The sequence below is a fragment of the Corvus kubaryi genome, unplaced genomic scaffold, assembly GCF_017639235.1.
Source record: "Corvus kubaryi isolate FWS band 111438036 unplaced genomic scaffold, C.kubaryi_AGA036_p1.0 132, whole genome shotgun sequence".
NCBI lineage: Eukaryota > Metazoa > Chordata > Aves > Passeriformes > Corvidae > Corvus > Corvus kubaryi.
The window spans coordinates 8,421,638-8,443,631 of NW_024580666.1; the positions used below are offsets into that span (position 1 = coordinate 8,421,638).

The window sequence follows — 21,994 nt, forward strand, 5'->3', positions numbered from 1 at the left end:
CGTGGCTGGCGCTCCCCCTTACACGGCTCACGACTAACATTAGACTAAGTGCCCTCAGCAGAGCTGGAAGACCTTAGTTATGAAAAAAGACTGAAGGACTCCTCACTGTTTCTTGTTCTGCCCAACATTTAAAAATCAGCCTATGGACGAGCACAATTACTGGATCATTTAACAACGGGGCCAAAGTTTAAACACGCTAAAAGTGTAGCTTTGTACCACAACACTGCGGGGGAAAAGGCTCCAGTGACTGGCACTGCTTTCTTCTCCAGGATTCGTGTTTGTTTTACTTATTAACGAATGTTACAAGCATTTTTGCACTAAAATTTTTCTGTTACACATGCTATCCTCCTGTTTTTCTTCCATCAAGTTTACTGGCAATGCAGACTTGCATCACTCCTTTTCTGGTTCCCTTTTCCATCTCTTGTTCAGGACATTATCCAGCTTTAATTTGCAAGTGAGCCAAGAATGAAACAAGGGCACACAGTGGTCTATAGCCAGAGCAGGAACATGGAGTTCTGGAGCTTTCCCCTCCCTATTGCCTAGTGAATATGCAACTCTGAACACCTCACATGCTTTGAGGCAAATTTCTTTATTAAATTACACCTACATAAAACTGTCTTAAGAAAACCAGTAAGATATGAGAGTCTTAATCCTGCTCTTAGTCCTATCCCTCAGGAGTGTGCATGTATTTTTATGAAGCTAAAGAAGCTGTATCAGGTTATAAGCAAGCTTAGTGTTTCTACCCTAAGGAGTTTTCACTCAACTCTCCCATCACAATGTCACAAAGGTAGAGATTTACAACTTTCAGAAAAATATAGTTCTATAATGTAACTATGTTAAACTTTTGTGGAATGTCCTTACAAACAAGTTCAGGTTCAAATCCCACAAGGTTCTGCAAGCTACACTTGCAACTGGGAGTTGTCTCTTCTCATTCCAAGCTCACCCTCCCTGAAGCAACAAGACATTTCTGCCTTGTGGACTCTGATTTTCTGCACTCCCACTTTTCAGCTCTTCAAATACCAGAGTTCTTCAAGTACCTCACTCTTGAACCAAATAAGAGCTTCTGATGAATTCTTCTTTTGATGATGCAAAACTCTCTGACCCATCTTTATGAATACACTTTCCAATTCTGAGCACTAAATCCTTCCTTCATCCACAATTTTTCACTATTATTGTGATTGAAGAAAAAATCCAAGCAGAGATTTAGCATTTTTAAGAAACCCCTTTGCAATAATTTAATGATAGATTTAATTTCTGTTTGCATTAGCACATCCTTAGGGCTGAAATCCATGAAGACTGCCAAATCTACACAGATACTTTGATTTTGTTCTGTAGCTTACAGAAAAGGATAAATTGGGAAGCTCTTCAAAATAAAACAATTTTATTATATTCCCATAAACATGCACAACCACAATATATTCTGCAAGTGTGAAAGAGATGGGTTTGAAACTTAGTTGAAGTTATGCAGATCACAGTTTATTTAAAAACATATAAACAAAAAAAATCAAGGTCACAAAGTACAACATTTCTGAGCACTTGTCATATTGAGATCCCATTACTGAATCTACAACATTATCAAACTGTGGTACCACTTTAAATGCTACAGCAAGTATAAAAAATATGTGGACACTCTACTTGGCATTAAATTACCCAGTAGTTACAAATGTGCTGTAAAAGGCAGTCCATATATTACACTTATTTGTTTCAAGTACTTTTCATACTCATTGTTCAGTTTCACAGATTCCTGTACAGCGTGCTTTAGATCTTCTACCTCTTCAAAAAAACCCTAGAAAAACCCCAAAATATTCAACTTAAACTTTCTTTCAAAGACATTCTCAGTAAGAGCTAGTCAGGAGTTCAGTTACTCCAGAGTTCAAAGACACTTTTTATATTTTTATGTGTGTATGGCTGAGTTATGCAAACATAGCTATGGTGAGATACCGCAATCAACTACAACTTTAGGTAATAATTTAATAATTTCTGCCCTGAACAGACAAGCAGAGTTCAAGTTATGTTAAGAGACTGGAATACAGACTAATAATAGGAAAGATTAATTAAAAAAAGGAAAACATATGGATCTACCAGACAGCTACAAAATGACAGTCCAATATGACAAGGGAATAACGTCCCATTCTGATCCTTTGCAAGTGAAGTCAAAAATTGTTGGGAAATACATGGACAGAAGAGTATAATCACCCAAGACTTTGTTTCACCAAACCTTGAATGTTCTAGCTACCAGAGTAACGATGTATCTACCTATAACTATCTATATTTGACATTCTCCTCCCTATTCTTCCAGCATGTTTTTTAAATGAACAGCTGCATACATCTTATATAACATACAGTGACTTAAAACTACCAAAAAAAAAGGGCCACTGATAAAAAGCCACAACCTCAGGTTTATGTATCTCTCTCCTGCAAGATGAAATTCTCAGCAACAAATTGTCCCTGATTCCCAAACACAGGGATCTAGAACTCACCCTGGCTCAATGTTCTACAAGTTTCACATCCAATGAACTATCACCCTCTTTTACTGTTACCCCTGAAATTAATACCATAACATTATTTAGTTTGAGAGAAAGGACTGCAAGGTAAGAAAATAGATTCTAAACAGAAAGCAAAAAACAAACATACAAACAACAACAAAAAAAAAACCACCAATGAAAAGACTTGAGGAACAAGCAAAAATCAGTTTAAACAATTTGTTGCTGAAAATAAAACTTCATGTCAGTATACTAAACTGAGTCTTCTATAGTTAGGTAAGATCTCATCATCTTGTTACATAACTTTAAGAATTACCAAATGTTCACATTTTCACTTTTTACACCTATCGATCTAACAAAAAAATTCAAAGCCTCTGCCCTCCCTAAACTTGGAGTTTTGTCAGAGGCATAGCTTTGACATGCTTAAGTTCAAGGGAAAACAGTCTTCCTTAGCTGAGCAGCCTTTTAGGACATGAATGTTTTGAGGAGCCATTCATTTCCATCTCTCTCAGAATGCTACACACGGATTTTTTATGTATTTTACTTGATAACAACATATGTTCAGCCTAAAGACGTTTCAGTTCAGGCGGAAAAGTTAGTTTTTCAAAAATCACCTACTGTTAAGCTTGTCTTAAAATAAATTACCTTGTCTAATCCAGCTAACTCATTTTTTAGTGCTCTCTTTTCTGCAGACAACTTTCCATTTTCTTTCTTCAGCTTTTTAATCTCCTTCAACAATAGCTCTATATTCAAATGAAAAAAATGTAGAGTTCAACCATCACAGTCAACATCCCCCTCATATGAATCATATTACAGCTAAAGAGCTGCCTACCTTTTGTGATATTAGAAAATGATGGTTCAGCATCTTAAAGTACCTTTTTCATACAGTGATTTATTCTTAAGAACTGACCCAGCATATTCCCAGGTACTATTAAAGGTAACAGGATCTCCCAACTGGATAATCTGAATCTGCCAGATTCTTAGAATGTAGGATTATTTTACTTTACAATACACAAAACACACATCACATGCCTTGATTACATTTTTCTGATTTACAGGAGGGTTACATCAGCCCTTGCTGACAGCACATTTCCTGAAAATTATGCCTACATTAGATGATCTCATCCATCTCTTTCTATGCTTTGAAGTGGAAGATTACACCTGAAATTCCGGATTTACTTATATGAGGAAGGATGTGCTGAAACCAGCACCGTCCAGGTTCGTCCAATGTTTTAAACCTAAAAAGAGGTTCTTTTTGGTCTCAGTGCCTGAAAACCAAAGAATGGGGCAGCAAACATTATTACTGAGAGATCTGCGTAGATACATCTTACTAGAATAAATACCAGCCCTAAATGCAGCCACGCACTCCCACCCGTGATTACACCAACGGACCAGTTTCAGAAAAAGAGAAAACAGCAAACATTTTATCACAAACAAAAAAATGCAAGGCTGAATTCTAGATTACAAAATGCCATTTTTACGTAACAGGTTTTCAAAAATGAAAAAGACATTTTAGGTACTGCTGGTTGAAGAAGAAGAAATAGCCTGGAGTGGCCTCTAGATCAGAAATGAAAGGCATTCTCTCTGCTAGGCATACTGGAAGGAACATCATCAAATACAACTACACCATTACCTAAATATCTACTGCAACAGGATTCCTTCTTTTCAGAAATGTCCCTGTGAGAAGTTACTCCTCCCTCTGGGGTTTGACTTCTTTTTCCAGAAACAGCACTAGTTTTCCAAGAAACCTTTTTGCATTCCAGTTGCTCAATTCTTTGCCTCTGCTCTTGAAGATTATGCTCTAGCTCATTAATTTTAATCTGTCAAAACAATTTTTTTTAAATGCATAGAAAAAACACAGTTCAACTGAATACAACTGGAAACACACCCTGAATGCAAACCCAGAGCTTTCAATTGCTGACTTAAAAACTACATTCACCCAAAGGGTCTGAAAGGAGAAAAAACAAAGGACAAATGAGGAATTTAGACTGGTCGGCTGCAATGTTCGATCTGTGCCACAAGAGGCAATACCCACTTGAACTGCTCCTGGCCACACAACCCCACTTTCACTCCAGTTATGATGCCAGACTCCTTGTACAGCAAGCCCATAGACCTTGCTACCCAACAGGAAACTCTTTGCCTTCATTTGGTTTGCTTACTGCTGGATTTCTGAGAAAAATCAGATTTTCGTGCAGAAAAATACCAGGGCTGGTGCAAGACAGGTCACAAGGTGCATATACAATTGGAAGGACAGGTAGGTGGATGAGTAAAGAAAAAAGCAAGGAAAGGGGAGACAGCTTTCTGCTTCAGACATGCCAGTGACAGAGTTCACTTTTAAAGGGAACTACAGGCTACTCTCCATTATCTCTGTCACGGGAAACCAAGTAGGTATAAAAAGAGAAGCATGGTCTCATTTCACAAAGGTAGAATTACTTTCCAGTCTCCCTACAAGCTTATGTTTGGCTGTTTGATACCAGCTCCTACAAATGCTACTTACAGTGAGATTTTTAATTGCTTCGCTTTGCTCCTTGTTTGTTTTGGTTTCTTTAACATAACGTTTCTGTAGCTCATTATACATCTGAAGGAGTCTAAAACAGAAGAAATGCATAAATTGCTGTAAACATGAAAGACATCCGTTATGGTAGAAGTGTTAGAGATGCCCCACACAGATCACTTGGGGTGTAGCTGTGCTGCAGAGATTTGTAACAGAAATACTCAAGATGGCAGTGAATGAAACGTGACTGTCAACACAGAAAGAGAAAGCACCAGAAAATAACAGCAAAGCAAGTTAAAAGAATGGTTTGTATGGATGGCACAGAATCCTTTTTACTCAGCCAGACTGAGGACCCTGCTGTTTTTGCCCAACACACAAGGCCACACTCCAATTAAACCTCAGTGCAAATCAGTCTTTGAGGGAAGACCCACACACCAGCAACAGGAGGCTGCCAGTGACTTTGCAGCATGTCACAAGCATCATTCCTCTCCCCATCAGCACAACACGAAGAGAAAAAGAACACTCCTAAAGGATTTTTAAAAGTTTCTCCAGAAACTAGTTTCTTACCACCAATCAAGAACCCATGATGAGGACATATGAGGCAGTTCCCAGCTCTCTGTGTTGTACAAAGCATCTCATTGCTTCCAAGTGTGTGGGTGTGAGGATATGAGTGAATGAAATCAATGTGAAAATGAGTGGGTAAAATAAACGTCAAATAAACAGATTAGGGCTGTTATCTGTCCCTCTGATATTATCTTGCATCAAGTTCTGCTGTACTAATTTCCTACCATATTTCACAGTATTCAGCCAACATATATGAGGCCCACAATTTAACTGATGGACATGAGCAAACATTTTTCATATTTTTTCAGGAATTCTCACAAGAGCTGCCATTCATAATAAGTCATGACTGCACACCACAAGGAGATGAGCAACACTGTAGCACAGCACAGCTTTGTAAAAGAACATATACACAGATGCTCGAAAAAAAAGCTTGGTCAGGTTATCTATGTGCAATCTAATACAAGGCAGGTACAGCATTCAGTTCAAAGACTAACGTGGACTTCTTCTACATGAGCACCTAACTAGGAACTCAATTCCAGTCCAGAGTCAGTCAGTCAGCCTGCTTATGTAGCTATGTACCTTGCAAAGAGAGTCTGGTACGCTGTAAAGGTATTAAAAAAAAAAAAAAGAAGATGGGTCTTCAACAGCCACCTAAAGGAAACACTAAAAACAGGGCACTTGGCCAAAGAGCAACAGAGATCTGTGTAAGATCCACAACCCATTTATGTAAGTGGACAAAAAGCAGCCTTTGAAAGGATGGAGCAGCCTGTTTATTTTACAACCAAGTCATAGGCAGATGGAGCAATATTTTATGCAGCTTGCCTAGTTGTTAAAATGTTTCAGTATATTTCTTTCTTAAAGACAAGCTTTTGCATCAGAAAAGCAGTTACAAGAGTTTAATTCTACCATTAATTGGCAAACTACCATAAGTAGTAGTTCAACTCTAAAATTAATTAGACTGAAAAGTAGAACTGCTTCTCTAGCTTATTTAAAAAACAGTATCAGCCTATAAATTTTATATGCACATAACACTGAGCAATATAAAATGAGCTGAGAAAGGTTCCACAAAACAGAAGATGAAACTACAAAATTCTAGGTTAAAAAATCTACAAAAAACATCATATGTGTGCACAAACACATGAAGGAGGTTCCTGGCTCACTAAATTTTTCTCAATGAACTACTTGAGAAAGAAATCAATTTTTTTCTTTGTTCAGCACTATTTTCAAGTTTAATCCAAGATTTTGTAGTTATTTTAAAATGTGAATGATTTCCCATTGTTTCAAAGGCTGAAAGCCACTTGCATAACAGCCAAAAAAAATCAACTGACTTAACTATGAACATTTTCTACACTAAAGAGAAGAATAATTCCATGAAGAAGCAGCTTCCAAGAACTCACCTGACACTGTCACTCTCTAGAACCAGATCCTTGCTGTCTCCGCCTTTATGCCATAAACAGGTTTCTGTTTGAACCTGAACACTTAATTGAAACAAACACAACAGCTTCATAAAATCAGATTTCACAAATTTAATTGGATCAAACAAAGCAACTGAAAAAGGCCAAGTTATTTTTCAGTTTGATTTTATGGTAGAGGTTTCCAGGCAGGATCATAAACACACCAAAACTTAAACCCTGGAAGGTTTTTGCAAACCGGTATGTAAATCCTGGCAGGACACTCTCCAAACCACTAGAACTACAGTTTTTCAGGTCCTAAGGTCTCCGTTTCTAAACCTTTTTAACAGCATTGATGCTATTCAACTTACCTTTATCTTACCATCTTTTGGTAGAAAAATAGTGTAAAAGTCTTTGCAACAGAGAGAGCATATTGGCTAAGCAGGAGTACTACTTTTTGCTATTAAAACTGTTCTTTCACTACAATAAATTTTGTATGAGATGCCCCAGACATCCTTTGTTCCTTTACAGGCCTCCAGCACTTTCCACCCTACCACCCTGTTCAAAGACAGTTCCTTAAATTATACAGATCAGATAATGCCTAGTTCATCTTAAGGACATGAAAATAGAAGTCCTGAAATGCTGCACTTCTTTTGATGCAAAAGAGAAATGTTTGACAATTCTTACTCTCTGCTTGTGCCACAGACAGGCGTTAACCGCTGCAGATGCAGTTGTTCTTGGATCTGACACAGATTCTTTTCTAGCTCCTTATTTTTTATGTGTAGTTTTTTCACCTTCTTGACTAACTGCTCATTTTCATCACTGAGCTGAAAAGGAAGAGAATTGAAAAACGAAAAATCAAGGAACAATTTCAAATCAAATAGTAACTAAGCTGACAGCACTTCATATTAAAACCCTCTCCCAAAAGCTTTACTACATTTATCTTAAGCCATAGAAGCATTTGAAGGAAAATGGCAGGAAAAACAACTGGCTTCAAATTTCATTAACATTTGACTACAACAAAGCTTCTTTAACTTTTTTTTTTTAAAGGTGTCTAATGTAACTTCTTAATTCATTAAGGAACATAATGAATTATGGCAACTGGTTTTGCATTTAAAATTAATCACAGAGGGACAAAGCATCTAAGTTTTCAGTTATACTCCTAAACTACAAACATCAGCTCTGCAACCAAGCTGGTGTTTATTTTTGATTTAACCTCACCAGAGACAAAAAGACAGCCACAGTAGCTGAACTTCTTGCGTGCATGTCTGCTGGACCTTGCCTAGCAGTACGCAGTCATATATATTTGACATATATATATAAATGTCTTGGGGTGACTTTACGATGTGTATCCCCTATCGCTGCTCTACGCCCAGAAATTAATTTTGTGCCTTTCTGTGCCTTTAAACCAGCACAATAACATATATGATATTTATAGTAATATATGAAGCAATATAGAACTATATCTATGTAGCAACATATAAGGCAATATACATTATATAATACCTATAATTATATATTTAGTTATATGTATAACATATACGCACTAGATAGTGTATGTATATATGTAGCATACATATGTATGTATGCGTGTATATATATATATGTATGTACATATATAAAACTACTATATAATATACATGTATATATATACACACAAAAAAATATATATATATATATATATATATATATATATATAAAACTGTATTGCTACAGGGTGTGAGTATACCCGACGCTCTGGGCCAGCAGAAGGAAGGCCGGCATCGAGCCCCGCGTTGCGCTCTCAACCCGAGCTCGGCCCCCAAAGCAAACCCGGCCCAGCCGAGCCCCCCGCGCCCTCCCGGGCGCTCCTGCACCGGGACTCCCGGGAGCCGGGGCCGTACTCACTTGGAGGCACCTGTGTACGACGGGCAGGGCCATGGCGAGCGCCGGGAGCTCCGGGGCAGCGGGCGGGACAGGCCGGGACGGGCCCGGGATAGGCCGGGACGGGCCCCGGGATAGGCTGGAACGGGCCCGGGACAGGCCGGGACGGGCCCGGGACAGGCCGCGAGCAGGGACGTCACAGCCGAGCGACCGCCGCGCGCCCCGGGTGCGCCGCCGCCGCCGCCGCCGCCCTGCGCCCCGGGAGCGCAGCCTTTCCCTGCCCCGAGCGTCCGCCTCCGCAGCCGGCGAAACAACAGCCCAGTGCCTTCTAAATTGTCATTAGTTTTATTCGCAGGCTCGCTTGGTGTGTGATTCTCAGGGTGTCCTGCGCAGGGCCAGGTGTTGGACTCGATGATCCTGCTGGGTCGCTTCCATCTCAGCGTACTCTGTGATTCTGTGACTTTCTGTGACTAACAGGTACCAGCTGGGGGCATTGAGAAGTCTGCCAGCCGTAGATTGCACGGATACACCAGCACGCCAAGTGAGGGATCTCTGCAAAAGCAGGTTCTGCATCTCCCCCATCACAGAGATACAGGCGGGCCCAGACATCCCCCTGGCAGCAGATAACAGCGTGCCTGATAATGCTGCTGCCCAGTGGGGAGCGGCAGCTGTGTCCTTAGTGTTGGTGGTACTTGCCATTGCTACTACTTGCTGAGCTTTGCCTTTTGTGTATAAGTATCTAAAGGGAGGGTGCCAAGAGGATGGAGCCAGGCTCTTCTCGGTGGTGCCAAGCAATAGGACAAGTGGCAACAGGCAGAAACCGATTCACAGGAAGCTCCACCTGGATATGAGGAAGAACTTCTTTACTGTAGGGTGACCACAGACTGGAGCAGGTTGCCCAGAGAGATGTGGAGTCTCCCTCACGGGAGATACTCAAGAACCATCTGGACACAACCCTGTGCCATGTGCTCTGGGATGACCCTGCTTGAGCAGGGAGGTTGGGCCAGATCACCCACTGTGGTCCCTTCCAGCCTAACCCAGTCTGTGATTCTGTGATTTGGTTTTATCATTTTTCTGGTATTTTTGGCAGGCCTGGCTGCAGGGCACACAGGCGGAACAAAAGCTTTTCACCCTCAGGACTGGACCTTACAGACACCTACCAACAGCAAGCACTCACCAGCCACAGGAAGACCAGCTATCACAGCAAGACTGACCCAAAGCAGTGATCATTGCCTGCTGGTCTTCCAAGCCTCTGTTACTGGCAGTTTAAAACCTTTCCTGTTCCTCTCTCATTTGCTAGGTCTCAAATCTAGGTCTTCTCTTGTTCTCTGCATCTCCTGTCTTTGTATAAAATCTTGCCTCACTCAAAGCACATCGTATTTCCATCATTTTTTCCTTTTTCTTTTTTATTTTTGTGTCAAATGTTGCTAGACGCCACCTGCCCCTCCATCTTCACCATGTAGCCCACCCGATTGCAGTGCCTTGCAAATTTTGCACTCCTACCAGACCAGGTTGCTCAGAGCCCCACCCAACCTGACCTTGAACACTGGCCAGGCCTGAGGTATCCACAGCCTCCCTGGACAACCTGTTCCAGTGCCTCACCACCCTCACAGTAAAGAATTTCTTCCTAATATCCAGCCTAAATTTCCCCTTTCAATTTGTACCCATTACTCCTTGTCCTATCACCACAGCTCCTAACCAAGAGTCCCTCTCCAGCTTCCCTGTAGGCCCCTGGATACTGGAAGGTTGCTGTGAGGTCTGAACAGCCCCAGCTTTCTCAGCCTGTTGTGCCTGGGAAGAGGGTGTGGAGATGACAGGAGCTCACCACTGCCTCCTTGTGAGTCCACAGCTGACCAAAAGCATGGCAGGAGACGGGTCAGGTTAGGCTGCAAGTGGGAACTGTAACTGCAATCAGATTAAGGGAAGTGTCACACACCTCTGGCTCCAGGGCACAACCTGGCATCTCTCCTCCTCCACTCTCAACCCCGTCACCCATCCAGTCAACTTCTTGAACTTCACACAGGGGTCACAGTGAAAGGTGAAAGCCTTGTCTATATTCAGCTCAGCCTTCGCTGTGCTGAGCTGAATGGACACAAGATCCCAGCTCTGAGGCTGGCAGCAACCTGAGAGTCCATGTGAGGGAAGGATATGCCCGTGGTATTACCTGCTGCCAGGAATTCTGCCTGTGAAGTCTTCTGTAGTGGTTCCATAGAAGCAGCCACCCAACACTGCTAATTGCTGGAGCCTGTGACAAGTCACCTTGACTCCAAATTCCCTGGCACCAAAATTGCTACTTCAGTCAGCTAACATGGAGTGAATTGGCAACAGACAGTTCATACTGTGGAAACCACGAGGTCACTTCTTGGTAAAAGGACAGCTGGATGTAACTAGCTACAGTAGCAGCAAGGAAAAAATAAAACTGGGAGGGATAGTACCAGCCAGCAGGGCAATGGTGCTGTAGAGAAAGGTAAGTCCCATTTTCAGATGAAGTAGCAATACCCTGAGATGCAATTACTCAGTTTTATTCTGGCTTATCCAACACAAACAAGGTCTCAGGTGAGGTCCTGAGTGCACCTGGCCTATCTCCTGGCACATTTCCTGCATCCCTTTCGCCAGTACCCCCACCCAGTTCAGGTAGTCTATTTCTGAGGTGGGCTGTTGGGCGGTATCAGGCTGTGGGGCAGGGTCTCTAGTGTCTGGGGCTGTGTCAGGCTGTGGGGCAGGATCTCTAGTGTCTGGGGCCGTGGCAGGTTCTGGGGCAGGATGAGGCTCTGGGGTAGGATCTCTAGTGTCTGGGGCCATGTCAGGTTCTGGGGCCTCAAAGAGGAGATAAAGGAAATGAGGAAGGAAATGAGAGAGGAGATGAGGGAGGAGATGAGGGAAGAGATGAAGAAGGTCAGTGTGGCACCAGTGTGAGTCACAGGCCCCCAAGTCAGAGCCCGTCGTCCCCCTGCTAGAGAGAGAGGGTACACCCCACGAGCTGAGCTGTGGTTTTTCCTGTGTGAGCATGGGGAAGACATGAGAAGGTGGGATGGGAAACCCACCTCTGCCCTGGCAGCGCGGGTGCATGAACTCAAGGAGGGAGGCACTAACCGAGGGGGTTCCGCTAAGGTGAAAGTAGCCTCAGCCTCCCGTGACCGAGCTGCCAGGTATTACAGAAAGGAGGATGATATGTCGGATCCCCTTGAAGGTACCTCGAGCATGTACACCCAGGGAAAGAATGATAACCAGGGCTAGAGGGGCCCTGCCTCTAGCCAGGAAGAGGCACAGGAGAACTGGGTTTTCTGGACGGTGTGGATTTGATGGCCTGGCACATCAGAGCCACAAAAATATGATGCATTGGTTGATACTGGGGCACAGTGTACTTTAATGCCATCGGGACATGTGGGGGCAGAACCTGTATCCATCGCTGGGGTGACCGGGGGATCACAGCAGTTGACCCTTTTGGAAGCTGAGGTGAGCCTGACTGGGAAGGAGTGGCAAAAGCATCCGATTGTGACTGGCCCAGAGGCCCCGTGTATTCTGGGCATAGACTTCCTCTGGAATGGCTATTACAAAGACCCAAAAGGACTCAGGTGGGCATTTGGGATTGCTGCTGTGGAGGCAGAGGGCATTAGGCAATTGAACACCCTGCCTGGACTATCTGAGAATCCTTCTGCAGTTGGGCTCCTGAAAGTGGAAGAGCAACGAGTGCCAATTGCCACCTCGACAGTGCACCGCCGGCAGTATCGGACAAATCGAGATGCTGTGATCCCCATCCACAAGATGATCCGCGAGCTGGAGAGTCAAGGGGTGGTCAGCAAGACCCACTCACCCTTCAACAGCCCCATCTGGCCTGTGCACAAGTCTGACGGGGAATGGAGATTGACTGTGGACTACCGTGCCCTGAATGAAGTGACTCCACCATTGAGTGCTGCCGTGCCAGACATGTTGGAGCTCCAGTACGATCTGGAGTCCTAAGCAGCGAAGTGGTACGCCACTATTGACATTGCCAATGCATTCTTCTCCATTCCTCTGGCAGCAGAGTGCAGGCCCCAGTTTGCCTTCACCTGGAGGGGCATGCAGTACACCTGGAACCGACTGCCCCAGGGGTGGAAGCACAGTCCCACCATCTGTCATGGACTGACCCAGACTGCACTAGAAAAGGGTGAGGCTCCAGAACATCTGCAGTACATTGATGACATCATTGTGTGGGGGAACACCGCAACAGAAGTGTTTGAGAAAGGAAAGAGAATAATCCAAATTCTCCTGCAAGCTGGTTTCGCCATCAAGAAGAGCAAAGTCAAGGGACCTGCCCGAGAGATCCAGTTCCTGGGAGTAAAGTGGCAAGATGGACAGTGTCAGATTCCCACTGAGGTCATCAATAAGATCACTGCAATGTCTCCACCGACCAACAAGAAGGAAACACAAGCTTTCCTAGGCGCCATAGGTTTCTGGAGGATGCACATTCCCGAGTACAGCCAGATCGTGAGTCCTCTCTACCTGGTTACCCGCAAGAAGAATGATTTCCACTGGGGCCCTGAACAGCAGCAAGCCTTCGCCCAGATCAAACAGGAAATTGCTCATGCGGTAGCCCTTGGCCCAGTCAGGACAGGACCAGAGGTGAAGAACGTGCTCTACTCTGCAGCCGGGAACAATGGTCTGTCCTGGAGCCTGTGGCAGAAGGTGCCTGGTGAGACTCGGAGTCAACCACTGGGATTCTGGAGCCGAAGCTACAGAGGATCTGAAGCCAACTACACTCCCACAGAGAAGGAAATCCTGGCAGCTTATGAAGGAGTCCAAGCTGCCTCAGAAGTAATCGGCACAGAGGCACAACTCCTCCTGACACCCCGACTACCGGTGCTGGGGTGGATGTTCAGAGGAAAGGTTCCCTCCACGCATCACGCCACCGACGCTACTTGGAGCAAATGGATCGCCCTCATCACGCAGCGCGCCCGAATTAGAAACCCAAGTCGCCCTGGGATCTTGGAAATAGTTACGAACTGGCCGGAAGGTGAGACTTTTGGGTTATCTTCTGAAGAAGAAGAGGAGTAGGTGACGCGTGCCAAAGAAGCCCCACCATATAACAAGCTACCAGAGAGTGAAAGACAATACGCCCTCTTCACTGATGGTTCCTGCTGAATTGTAGGCGCTAGCCGGAAATGGAAAGCCGCTGTATGGAGCCCCACATGACAAGTTGCACAGGCTACTGAAGGAGAAGGTGGATCAAGCCAATTTGCTGAGCTCAAAGCTGTTCAATTAGCTCTGGACATAGCTGAAAGAGAGAAGTGGCCAAAGCTCTACCTCTACACTGATTCATGGATGGTAGCCAATGCTCTGTGGGGTTGGCTGGAAAAGTGGAATAAGGCAAACTGGCAGTGCAGAGGAAAACCAATCTGGGCTGCTGAGGAGTGGAAAGACATTGCCACTCGGGTAGAGAAGCTATCCGTGAAGGTCTGTCATGTAGATGCTCACATTCCCAAGAGCCGGGCTAACGAAGAACATCGTAACAACAAACAGGTAGATCAGGCTGCAAAAATAGAGGTGTCCCAGATAGACTTGGATTGGCAACATAAAGGAGAGTTGTTCCTAGCTCGATGGGCCCATGATGCCTCAGGTCATCAGGGCAGAGATGCCACCTATAAGTGGGCACGAGACCGAGGGGTGGATCTAACCATGGACAGTATCTCCCAGGTTATCCATGACTGTGAGACATGCGCTGCGATCAAGCAGGCCAAGCGGGTGAAGCCTCTGTGGTATGGCGGGCAGTGGTCCAAATACAAGTATGGGGAGGCCTGGCAGATTGATTACATCACACTGCCTCAAACCCACCAAGGCAAGCGCTGTGTGCTCACAATGGTAGAAGCCACCACTGGATGGCTGGAGACCTATCCTGTGCCTCATGCTACTGCCCGGAACACCATCCTGGGCCTGGAAAAGCAAGTCCTTTGGAGGCATGGCACCCCTGAGAGAATCGAGTCTGACAATGGGACTCATTTCAAGAACAGCCTTATAAACACCTGGGCTAGAGAACATGGCATAGAGTGGGTGTACCACATCCCTTACCATGCACCAGCAGCTGGGAAGGTTGAGCGGTGTAATGGACTGCTTAAAACCACCTTGAAGGCACTTGGTGGAAGGACTTTCAAAAACTGGGAGGTGCATTTAGCAAGAGCCACCTGGTCAGTTAACACCCAAGGCTCCACCAGCCGAGCAGGCCCTGCCCAATCCGAATCCCTACAAACAACAGATGGGGATAAGGTTCCAGTGGTGCACATGAGAGGTATGCTTGGAAAAACTGTTTAAGTTAAGTCTGCCTTGAGCAAAGACAAACCCATCCGTGGGGTCGTTTTTGCTCAGGGACCAGGTTGCACCTGGTGGGTGATGCAAAGGGATGGAGAGACCCGATGCTTACCTCAAGGGGACCTTGTTTTAGGGTGAACTACCCATGGCTCTGTACTTGTATCAGTATCAGCATGTATATATGTATATAATTCGAGTGATGCATGTATTTATATGGTTCAAAGGGTTAAGTTTCATGTAACATGTTAGTATGGGAAAAAATTCGGGGTGGATAATGTTGGGGTTTTAAGAGGCCTAGTTTTTTTTCCTGTTAAAGGAATTTTCCCCCATTCTGTTACTAAGACGATAAACTGCTGGGTGCTTGAGAGCAAACAAAAGACCTGGCTACCCTTTTGTTTCACCTGGGTGTGGGGTCAGTTCGCTCTCGAGTTCGGAGAGAGAAGCTGCAGAGAAAGGAGCTGCTGGTTCTTCTTCGGCCGTTTTTTTTTCTTTTCTGCTGGAAACAACGCCAGGATCCAAAAGCTGTTTTCCCTGCCCTGCTGGAGGCTGGGCTGTGGCCGCCCTGCCCCGCTGCTGCTTCGAGCTTTCACTGCGCTGTAGCCGTGCTTGCCCTGCCTGCCTGGGCCTCCGGGGGGTTCCCCGTTTGGATACGTCTCGTCTGTCCTCTGGGATCTGTGCTCGTCCCCGCCGTTCCAGCCTGCCGCTCCAGCCTGCTGTTCCCGAGAGTCCGGCCAGACACCGAAGCCAGCCGTGTGGGGTTTGTGAAGCCTTTGTTCCATCCCTTCCCGGGATCCCAGGGCACCAGTGCCGCGTGCTCCCCGAGCTCGCTCCGGAGCGCCCCCTGCAGCCGCGGGGGAACCATCGCACCTGCCCTGCTCACCGGGAGCCGCCAGCGCCCCTGCCGGCTGCGAGCGGAACTGCACCCGAGGGGAAAGGGCCCGACAGCCGAGAAGGCTGGGACTGGGTTTGTGATTGCTGTTACTGCCAGAGTTATTGCTGTTTGTTTGACTGGTTATATATATATATATATATATATGTATGTATGTATATATGTATGTATGTATATATGTATATATATATATATATAGTAAGGAACTGTTATTCCTATTTCCCACATCTTTGCCTAAAGGCCCTTGATTTCAAAATTATAATAAGTCGAAGGAAAAAGGGTTATATCTGCCACTTCAAGGGAGGCTTCTGCCTTCCTTAGCAGACACCTGTCTTTCAAAACCAAGACAATAGAGAAAGGTAAGTCCCATTTTCAGATGAAGTAGCAATACCCTGAGATGCAATTACTCAGTTTTATTCTGGCTTATCCAACACAAACAAGGTCTCAGGTGAGGTCCTGAGGAGTCTGTAAAACAGGAATAAAAATTACATATAGAAGAAAATACAGCGTATCAGGAGGTGTTGAAATCAGAATCATTTTAACTGACTTTATCTTTGGTTATTGTAAGGGACAGTAGTAATTGTTTCCCATGTCCTCCAGAGGAGAATGAGCAGAAATAAAGTTACTGTCTAACAGAGTAGACATCTCTCATCCCTTCAACTGGATGAGAGGGAAAATTTCTTGATATCAAAGAAAAATACATGTAGTTCTTCCTCACCATATATTTTAATAAACACATCAGAGAATGATCAGGCATGACTTTGAATACAGGTATACCTAATACACACAGCACAGTGGCACAGAGCAAGTAGACAACAAGTCCCTTCCAGGCCAACATTTCAATGAATCTATGTTACTGATTTAGAAGAAAATGCACTCTGATATATAATAGAGATTCTGATGTTTTGCAAAACTTTGTAAAATTACTTCAGAAATAATTTTTCCAGTGACAAAGAAGCTGTAGTGTAAGTGTGGTGGAGAGAGATCAGCACAGTGGAATCCAGCGTATCCTGCATACCAGTATCGCACTGTAGACAGTACCAGTAGGATAACAGTTGTTTCCTCAATATTGGGAATGTCATAATCACTTTATACCATACAAGGCAAGACCACTTGAATATCAAGGAATAATACTGTACAAAGTGTGTGCAAGGCTCAATAGGATTTACATTCCTATGGTACCCAGGTGTTTGCTTTTGGGTTGGGGTTGTTCGGGGTATTTTAAATACTGTGAGTGTAGCAGTAAAGCAAAAAGCCCAAATGGATTAATTCAGGACTTCTGCAGAAACTAGAGCATAGAAAAGGCAGCACCAGGCAGCACTCAAATAGCAACTTAGGTCAGAAGTAGCAGAGAAAACAAGCCCATGATGAGTCTTGGACCACTTGAGAGGCTGAGGGAGCCAGGCCTGTTCAGCTTGGAGAAGAGACGACTGAGAGGAAACCCTATCAATGTGTATGAATATTTAAAGTGTGAGTCTCCAGGATGTTCTCTGTGATGCCAAGCAATAGGACAAGTGGCAAAAGGCAGAAACTGATGCACAGGAAGTTCCACCCAGATATGAAGAAGAACTTCTTTACTGTGCAGGTGACCGTGCACTGGAAGAGATTGCCTAGAGAGGCTGTGGGGTCTCCCTTGCTGGAGATATTCAAGCGCCATCAGGACACAATCCTTTGCTATGTGCTCTGGGATGACCCTGCTTGAGCAGGGAGGCTGGACCACATGACCCACTGTGGTCCCTTCCAACCTGACCCATTCTGTGATTCTCATGTGTAAAACCTGCAGACTCAGTTTCCCCAGCTCTTCTACCAACACAACCAGTTCTGGGCACACTGCTGCTCTCCTGCTTACCCAGGAGCTGACGAGGCAGCTAGGCACAGTTTTTAAGACCCAAATAGTTTCAAAACTCAGAAATTACTAGTAGAACACAAAAAACCTGGGAAATAGACCAACAGAGCTAAAAGGGAAACAAGAATTCCTGATTTCTGACCTAGAAAGTGGGCCCCGTTCTTTCCCACCTTTCCGTGCCTGGCAGGGGAATTGAAGACAGACGGAGGAAGCAGACAACAGCCAAGTTTCTCATCTATGCTGCTAGACCTGCAAGGAGTTTGTGTAAGATGCAGATTTTGTCAAACTAGCATTGATCCATCCAAATGACACCAAAAAAACCCCAACTTGTATCTTGATCCTCTTGGGAAAAGCTACAGCTGAAGCTCTTGTTGGTTTAATCATGCACATTATCAGCAGACATTTTCAAAACGGCCATTGATTTTGAGAGGCTCCACTTCAAAATGAGCATCCATTCTTCCAAATTAAAGATACTCAATCAATTTTTAAAATTGGCCTAAGGCTGGTGGGTAGCACTGGCCATCAGATTTTGAAGCATCCAAAATCAAAACCTAATGTTAGCCTACGTGTATACAAAAAACCCCATCATTTATACAAATGATAAAAGACTGATGTGTACTTGATTAGGAAACATGATTCCAAAGATCCTAACAATACAAGCTTTTTTAAAAACTTCTCTGTGGCAGTGAATGTATGAAATGCCACTGGGATACTTTTCACTGTAAACAATTACAGCAGAAACATTTCCCTGCACTATTATTCAGCTCGTTTGTTGAACACATTCTTGTTTCCTTGCATTTTTGTTTTAATGTAGTTTGGTATGAACAAAGACACATTTCATGCTGGCTCACACAAATGAAATTGTCATTGATTCCAGCGGTGCTGAGCCTGCTACTTGCTGCCAAACAGCAGGAATGTGACCCATTGCACTCTTCTTCAGCTACATGTGCACCAAAATCATTGATTTGTCAGAAAACACATAAGCATGGGATTACCTGATGCAACCCTACAATAACTCCCAAGTGTAGCCTTTTTTCTACATGGACTAAAGGACAATATGTGTCCTTTCAACCCTCAGAGAGCTACCATCCTCATCTGATTTTTCAGGAATTAAAATTTTCCTATAAAAATCTTCATGCCTTTGTAAATCATATACAAATTTCACCTGCCCTAAATTAATCTCTTTTATTCCATCCATCAGCTGTGTCAGCAGTGACTTCTTCCTGAGTCCATTTCAGTCTGGAAGATGGCAAGACTTAACGTGATTTTTCTGCCCGGTATGTTCTGTGGTACAATCGGGGCTGCCAGTCTCACAGACAAATGCCAGTTGAAAAATCATGGAACAACCTTGAACAAAATGGCCAACATGGGAAAACAGCCCTTTCCACATCTTGTTTAGATCTTTGGTCACAGAGTAATAATCCCATTTGTGTTCAGGAGCCTTCCCTGAAACAGGGAGAAGCAGTCTGGCTTTTCCAAGCCTCAGCACAGCCACTTTTGCTAAAAGCAAAAGTTCAGGGTTCAGTTCATGAACATTTCCTGCATATCAAGAGGAAAAGCACCAAGACATGGTCAGATTAAAGGTGACTGTTTGCAGAACTGGAAACAAAAAATATTTTCTCATAATAGATGAGAAAGTGAATCTTAAAGCTGACAAAATCTAACAGAGATAATACTTATTAATCCAAATCAGGCTGCAGGCATTCCTGTCACAGCACACTGACAGAAGTTCTGTATCTCCTTCAGTGACAGAAACATCAAGTTACATTGTTTTCAGTGGATAATGTTCAGTGTCTTCCGTGGATCAAAAAACAAGACTGGCGTGCATGTGGCAGAGACAGCCTGCTGCTTCTTCCTTCAAGGCCAGGGAAAAACACCTTTTTATTTTACACGTACAGGTGTGGTCTAGGGAAAAGAATAACAGCCTGGGACTGTATTACCTTGTCACAGAACGCTCTATAGAAAAGAAAAACATCTCTTGCTGTAGAATCAAAGGCACTTGCACCTCAGGAAAGTTCTTGCAGCCATACCTCCTGGAAGGGAAAATTTCCCAGGATGACAGAGCCAGTCCGAAAACTCCAGAAAAAACTGAAGGATGCCATTTTACCAGTAGAGCTGTCTGTTGGACCTTGAAGTGAGAAAAAATTTCCTTGTTATAACCAACCCCCAGGGTAGATCTTAAGGGAGAGCCTTGTACTGCATGTTTGAGACAGTTTGTTAGTTTGTGGCAGGAGGGAAGATGTGGACCATGTCTAAGCAGTGATCCCTGGGCCTTCTGGACATAAAGAAGAAAGATGGTCAGAGTATGGCTCTGCATGACAGAAAGGGAACACAAGAAATACCTCATACACCACTCAGAACAGTGTGTTAATCAAGCATTATGCCATAAACGACTCATTAGCAAGCATTGCAAAAAACTGTGCCAGTGTTAAGAATTCCTGATTGTCTCTGATGGAGCAGAAGTGGGATCACCACAGCTCTTCTGGGGAGTCCAGCAACAAGAGAGAGCATCTCCTTATGGTCTAACTTCCCTCCTTGTAGGCAAAAGGAAAATCTGGGCCAAACAGCCCATTTTATCAGGTATAAAATCTCTCATTGCAACATTAAAATTACATTAAACTACAACACTGTAGCAGTTTACACAAACAAAAGGCTTCTCATCTGGGTTACCTCTTAAAGGCAGGCTCAAACTACATGCTTTGTGAGATTCCTGATAAAAGCTCTGGGGAAAAGGGCTAGAGACGGTAAACAACAATTTTATATGAGTAATCCAATATAATCCTATGCTGGGTAAAAAAGCCATCTGCATGGATTCCCACTGAAGTGCTTTAATAACAGTGCAGCGAGCCTCTGGCTGTCACGCTGAGGAAACGCTCTTTCGCACTCAGGCTAATAACTGTAAAAGATTTCTTCCTTTTTTTTTTCCCCCCCTCTGTTTTTATCAAAGTTGTTATACACTTGTCCTCCCATTTTATTCCCTATTAGGAATCCATCCATCAAATCCATGAAGTGACAAAGATCCGTCAAGCCCGTGAAGCGACAAAGATCCTCACTGGAAAGCATCTGAGGATTCCACGTCAACGGACGGGTAGCTACAGTGAGGTCACCCTCTCTGCAAAACTACAACCTATTTTATGGCATCACTGCAGCCTGCAATTACTGTCGAAGGAGAGAATGGCAAGCTGTCTGCTGAGGCAGAATTAAAGCAATTCCAGCTGCAGCAGCTTCCCCCCGCGAGTGAGCCTGGGGTTTGCTCCGAGCAGACCGCAGTGGGGACCCCTGCGTGGCGCACAGAGCGGCTGAGGACGGGAAGGGAAGGAGACTGCCACCCCCAGCTCAGCCACACCTAATCAATTAGGGCTTCACACCCCGGGAGAGCAGAAATCCATGACTAGGCTCCCTTTTCTCTTCTGGCGTTAGAGAGAACAGGTTTTCCTCTCCACTGAGCATTCATTGTCTCAGGGAGGGAAGTCCAACATCCACATAAATCTGGCTGGGGCTCAGGAAAATTGAGGCAGACAAAGCACCCAGGAAACACTTGTATTTCAGGTTCATCAGGATGGGCCTATTCCAAATGGACGAGATTAAACACGTGGTGTGTGTGTAGGTTACAAAAGGCATGTGAGAGGAACTGGCTAGTGTTTGGGGTTATGAAAGATCAGAGGTTATGAAAGACCTTGGCAGTTATGAAAGATGAACGGAGAGTCTGATCCAGCAAGGCAGAGAGCAGCCTCAACCTGCTCAGAGGTGAATGGATATTCAAAATCAGCCAGCAGCTCACATGAGGAAGCTCACACTGCCTGGGCAGGTCTAGGCTAAGGAAGGTTTGAAAAAAACTTCAGAAAAGTAATAAATACACAGTTGTCATGGACTAGGAGATTGATAAAGAGAAATATTACCGTTTATAGGCCTTACAGGCAGCTGTATGTTTTTGCAAAATATTTTGGAAGGTCTTAAAATACTAGCTGCAGTCACTGATTTTCTAAGAAGTGTTCTTTGCTGGCCTTCTAGTTCTGTTTTAAATCTACCTGCATGAGCCACATAGCTGCAATGAATCTGTAAAAACCGAGAATAAATATGTAAAATATCATTCAGATATTTTAGCCTCTCAGGTTCAGCCTGGTGACCCTATTATCAATATTTTACCACCAGAAAGAAGAGAAGGTTGGGGAAATTCTACTG

General features: G+C 44.2%; 2 protein-coding genes and 2 long non-coding RNA genes across 7 annotated transcripts in view; 2 read left to right on the top strand and 2 right to left on the bottom strand.

Moving 5' to 3' along the window:
• The window catches only part of MPPE1 (metallophosphoesterase 1), a 35,940-nt gene that overhangs the window by 11,500 nt on the left and 2,446 nt on the right, over positions 1 to 21,994 (bottom strand). The window contains exon 2 of one of the 2 annotated variants that reach the window (XM_042031733.1): positions 19,843 to 19,940. The exons of the other annotated variant lie outside the window; for it this stretch is intronic. The gene's annotated coding sequence lies outside the window, so the exon portion shown is untranslated. The remainder of the gene's footprint in view (positions 1 to 19,842; positions 19,941 to 21,994) is intronic. 2 annotated transcript variants of the gene reach the window in all.
• LOC121666324 (centrosomal protein of 290 kDa-like) lies at positions 1,455 to 9,041 on the bottom strand. 3 transcript variants are annotated; one of them, XM_042031791.1, is made up of 7 exons: positions 8,820 to 9,041; positions 7,620 to 7,759; positions 6,939 to 7,019; positions 4,981 to 5,071; positions 4,129 to 4,303; positions 3,129 to 3,226; positions 1,455 to 1,786 (listed from the first exon to the last, which is right to left on the bottom strand). In XM_042031791.1, the coding sequence occupies exons 1-7, from the start codon at positions 8,850 to 8,852 to the stop codon at positions 1,658 to 1,660; spliced, it is 747 nt and encodes a 248-aa protein (XP_041887725.1). In that variant the 5' UTR covers positions 8,853 to 9,041; the 3' UTR covers positions 1,455 to 1,657. The 3 variants fall into 3 exon arrangements, with proteins under 3 accessions (XP_041887725.1, XP_041887715.1, XP_041887734.1); XM_042031781.1 differs by having other exon boundaries at positions 4,117 to 4,303; XM_042031800.1 differs by lacking the exon at positions 6,939 to 7,019 and having other exon boundaries at positions 4,117 to 4,303.
• On the top strand, positions 9,038 to 10,180 carry LOC121666354. Its single transcript, XR_006016648.1, has 2 exons — positions 9,038 to 9,272; positions 9,886 to 10,180. It is a non-coding gene; the product is annotated as an uncharacterized LOC121666354 (long non-coding RNA).
• LOC121666348 lies at positions 10,505 to 16,603 on the top strand. Its single transcript, XR_006016647.1, has 2 exons — positions 10,505 to 11,262; positions 16,326 to 16,603. It is a non-coding gene; the product is annotated as an uncharacterized LOC121666348 (long non-coding RNA).

Bases quoted from the DNA above. Each gene is read 5' to 3' on its own strand.
- LOC121666324 (XM_042031781.1), bottom strand. From the start codon at position 8,852: ATGGCCCTGCCCGTCGTACACAGGTGCCTCCAA. The intron at 5,072-6,938 runs GTGAGTTCTTGG...CTTCTGTTTTAG, and splicing joins CTAGAGAGTGACAGTGTCAG to ACTCCTTCAGATGTATAATG. The intron at 4,304-4,980 runs GTAAGTAGCATT...TTGTTTTGACAG, and splicing joins AAGCAATTAAAAATCTCACT to ATTAAAATTAATGAGCTAGA.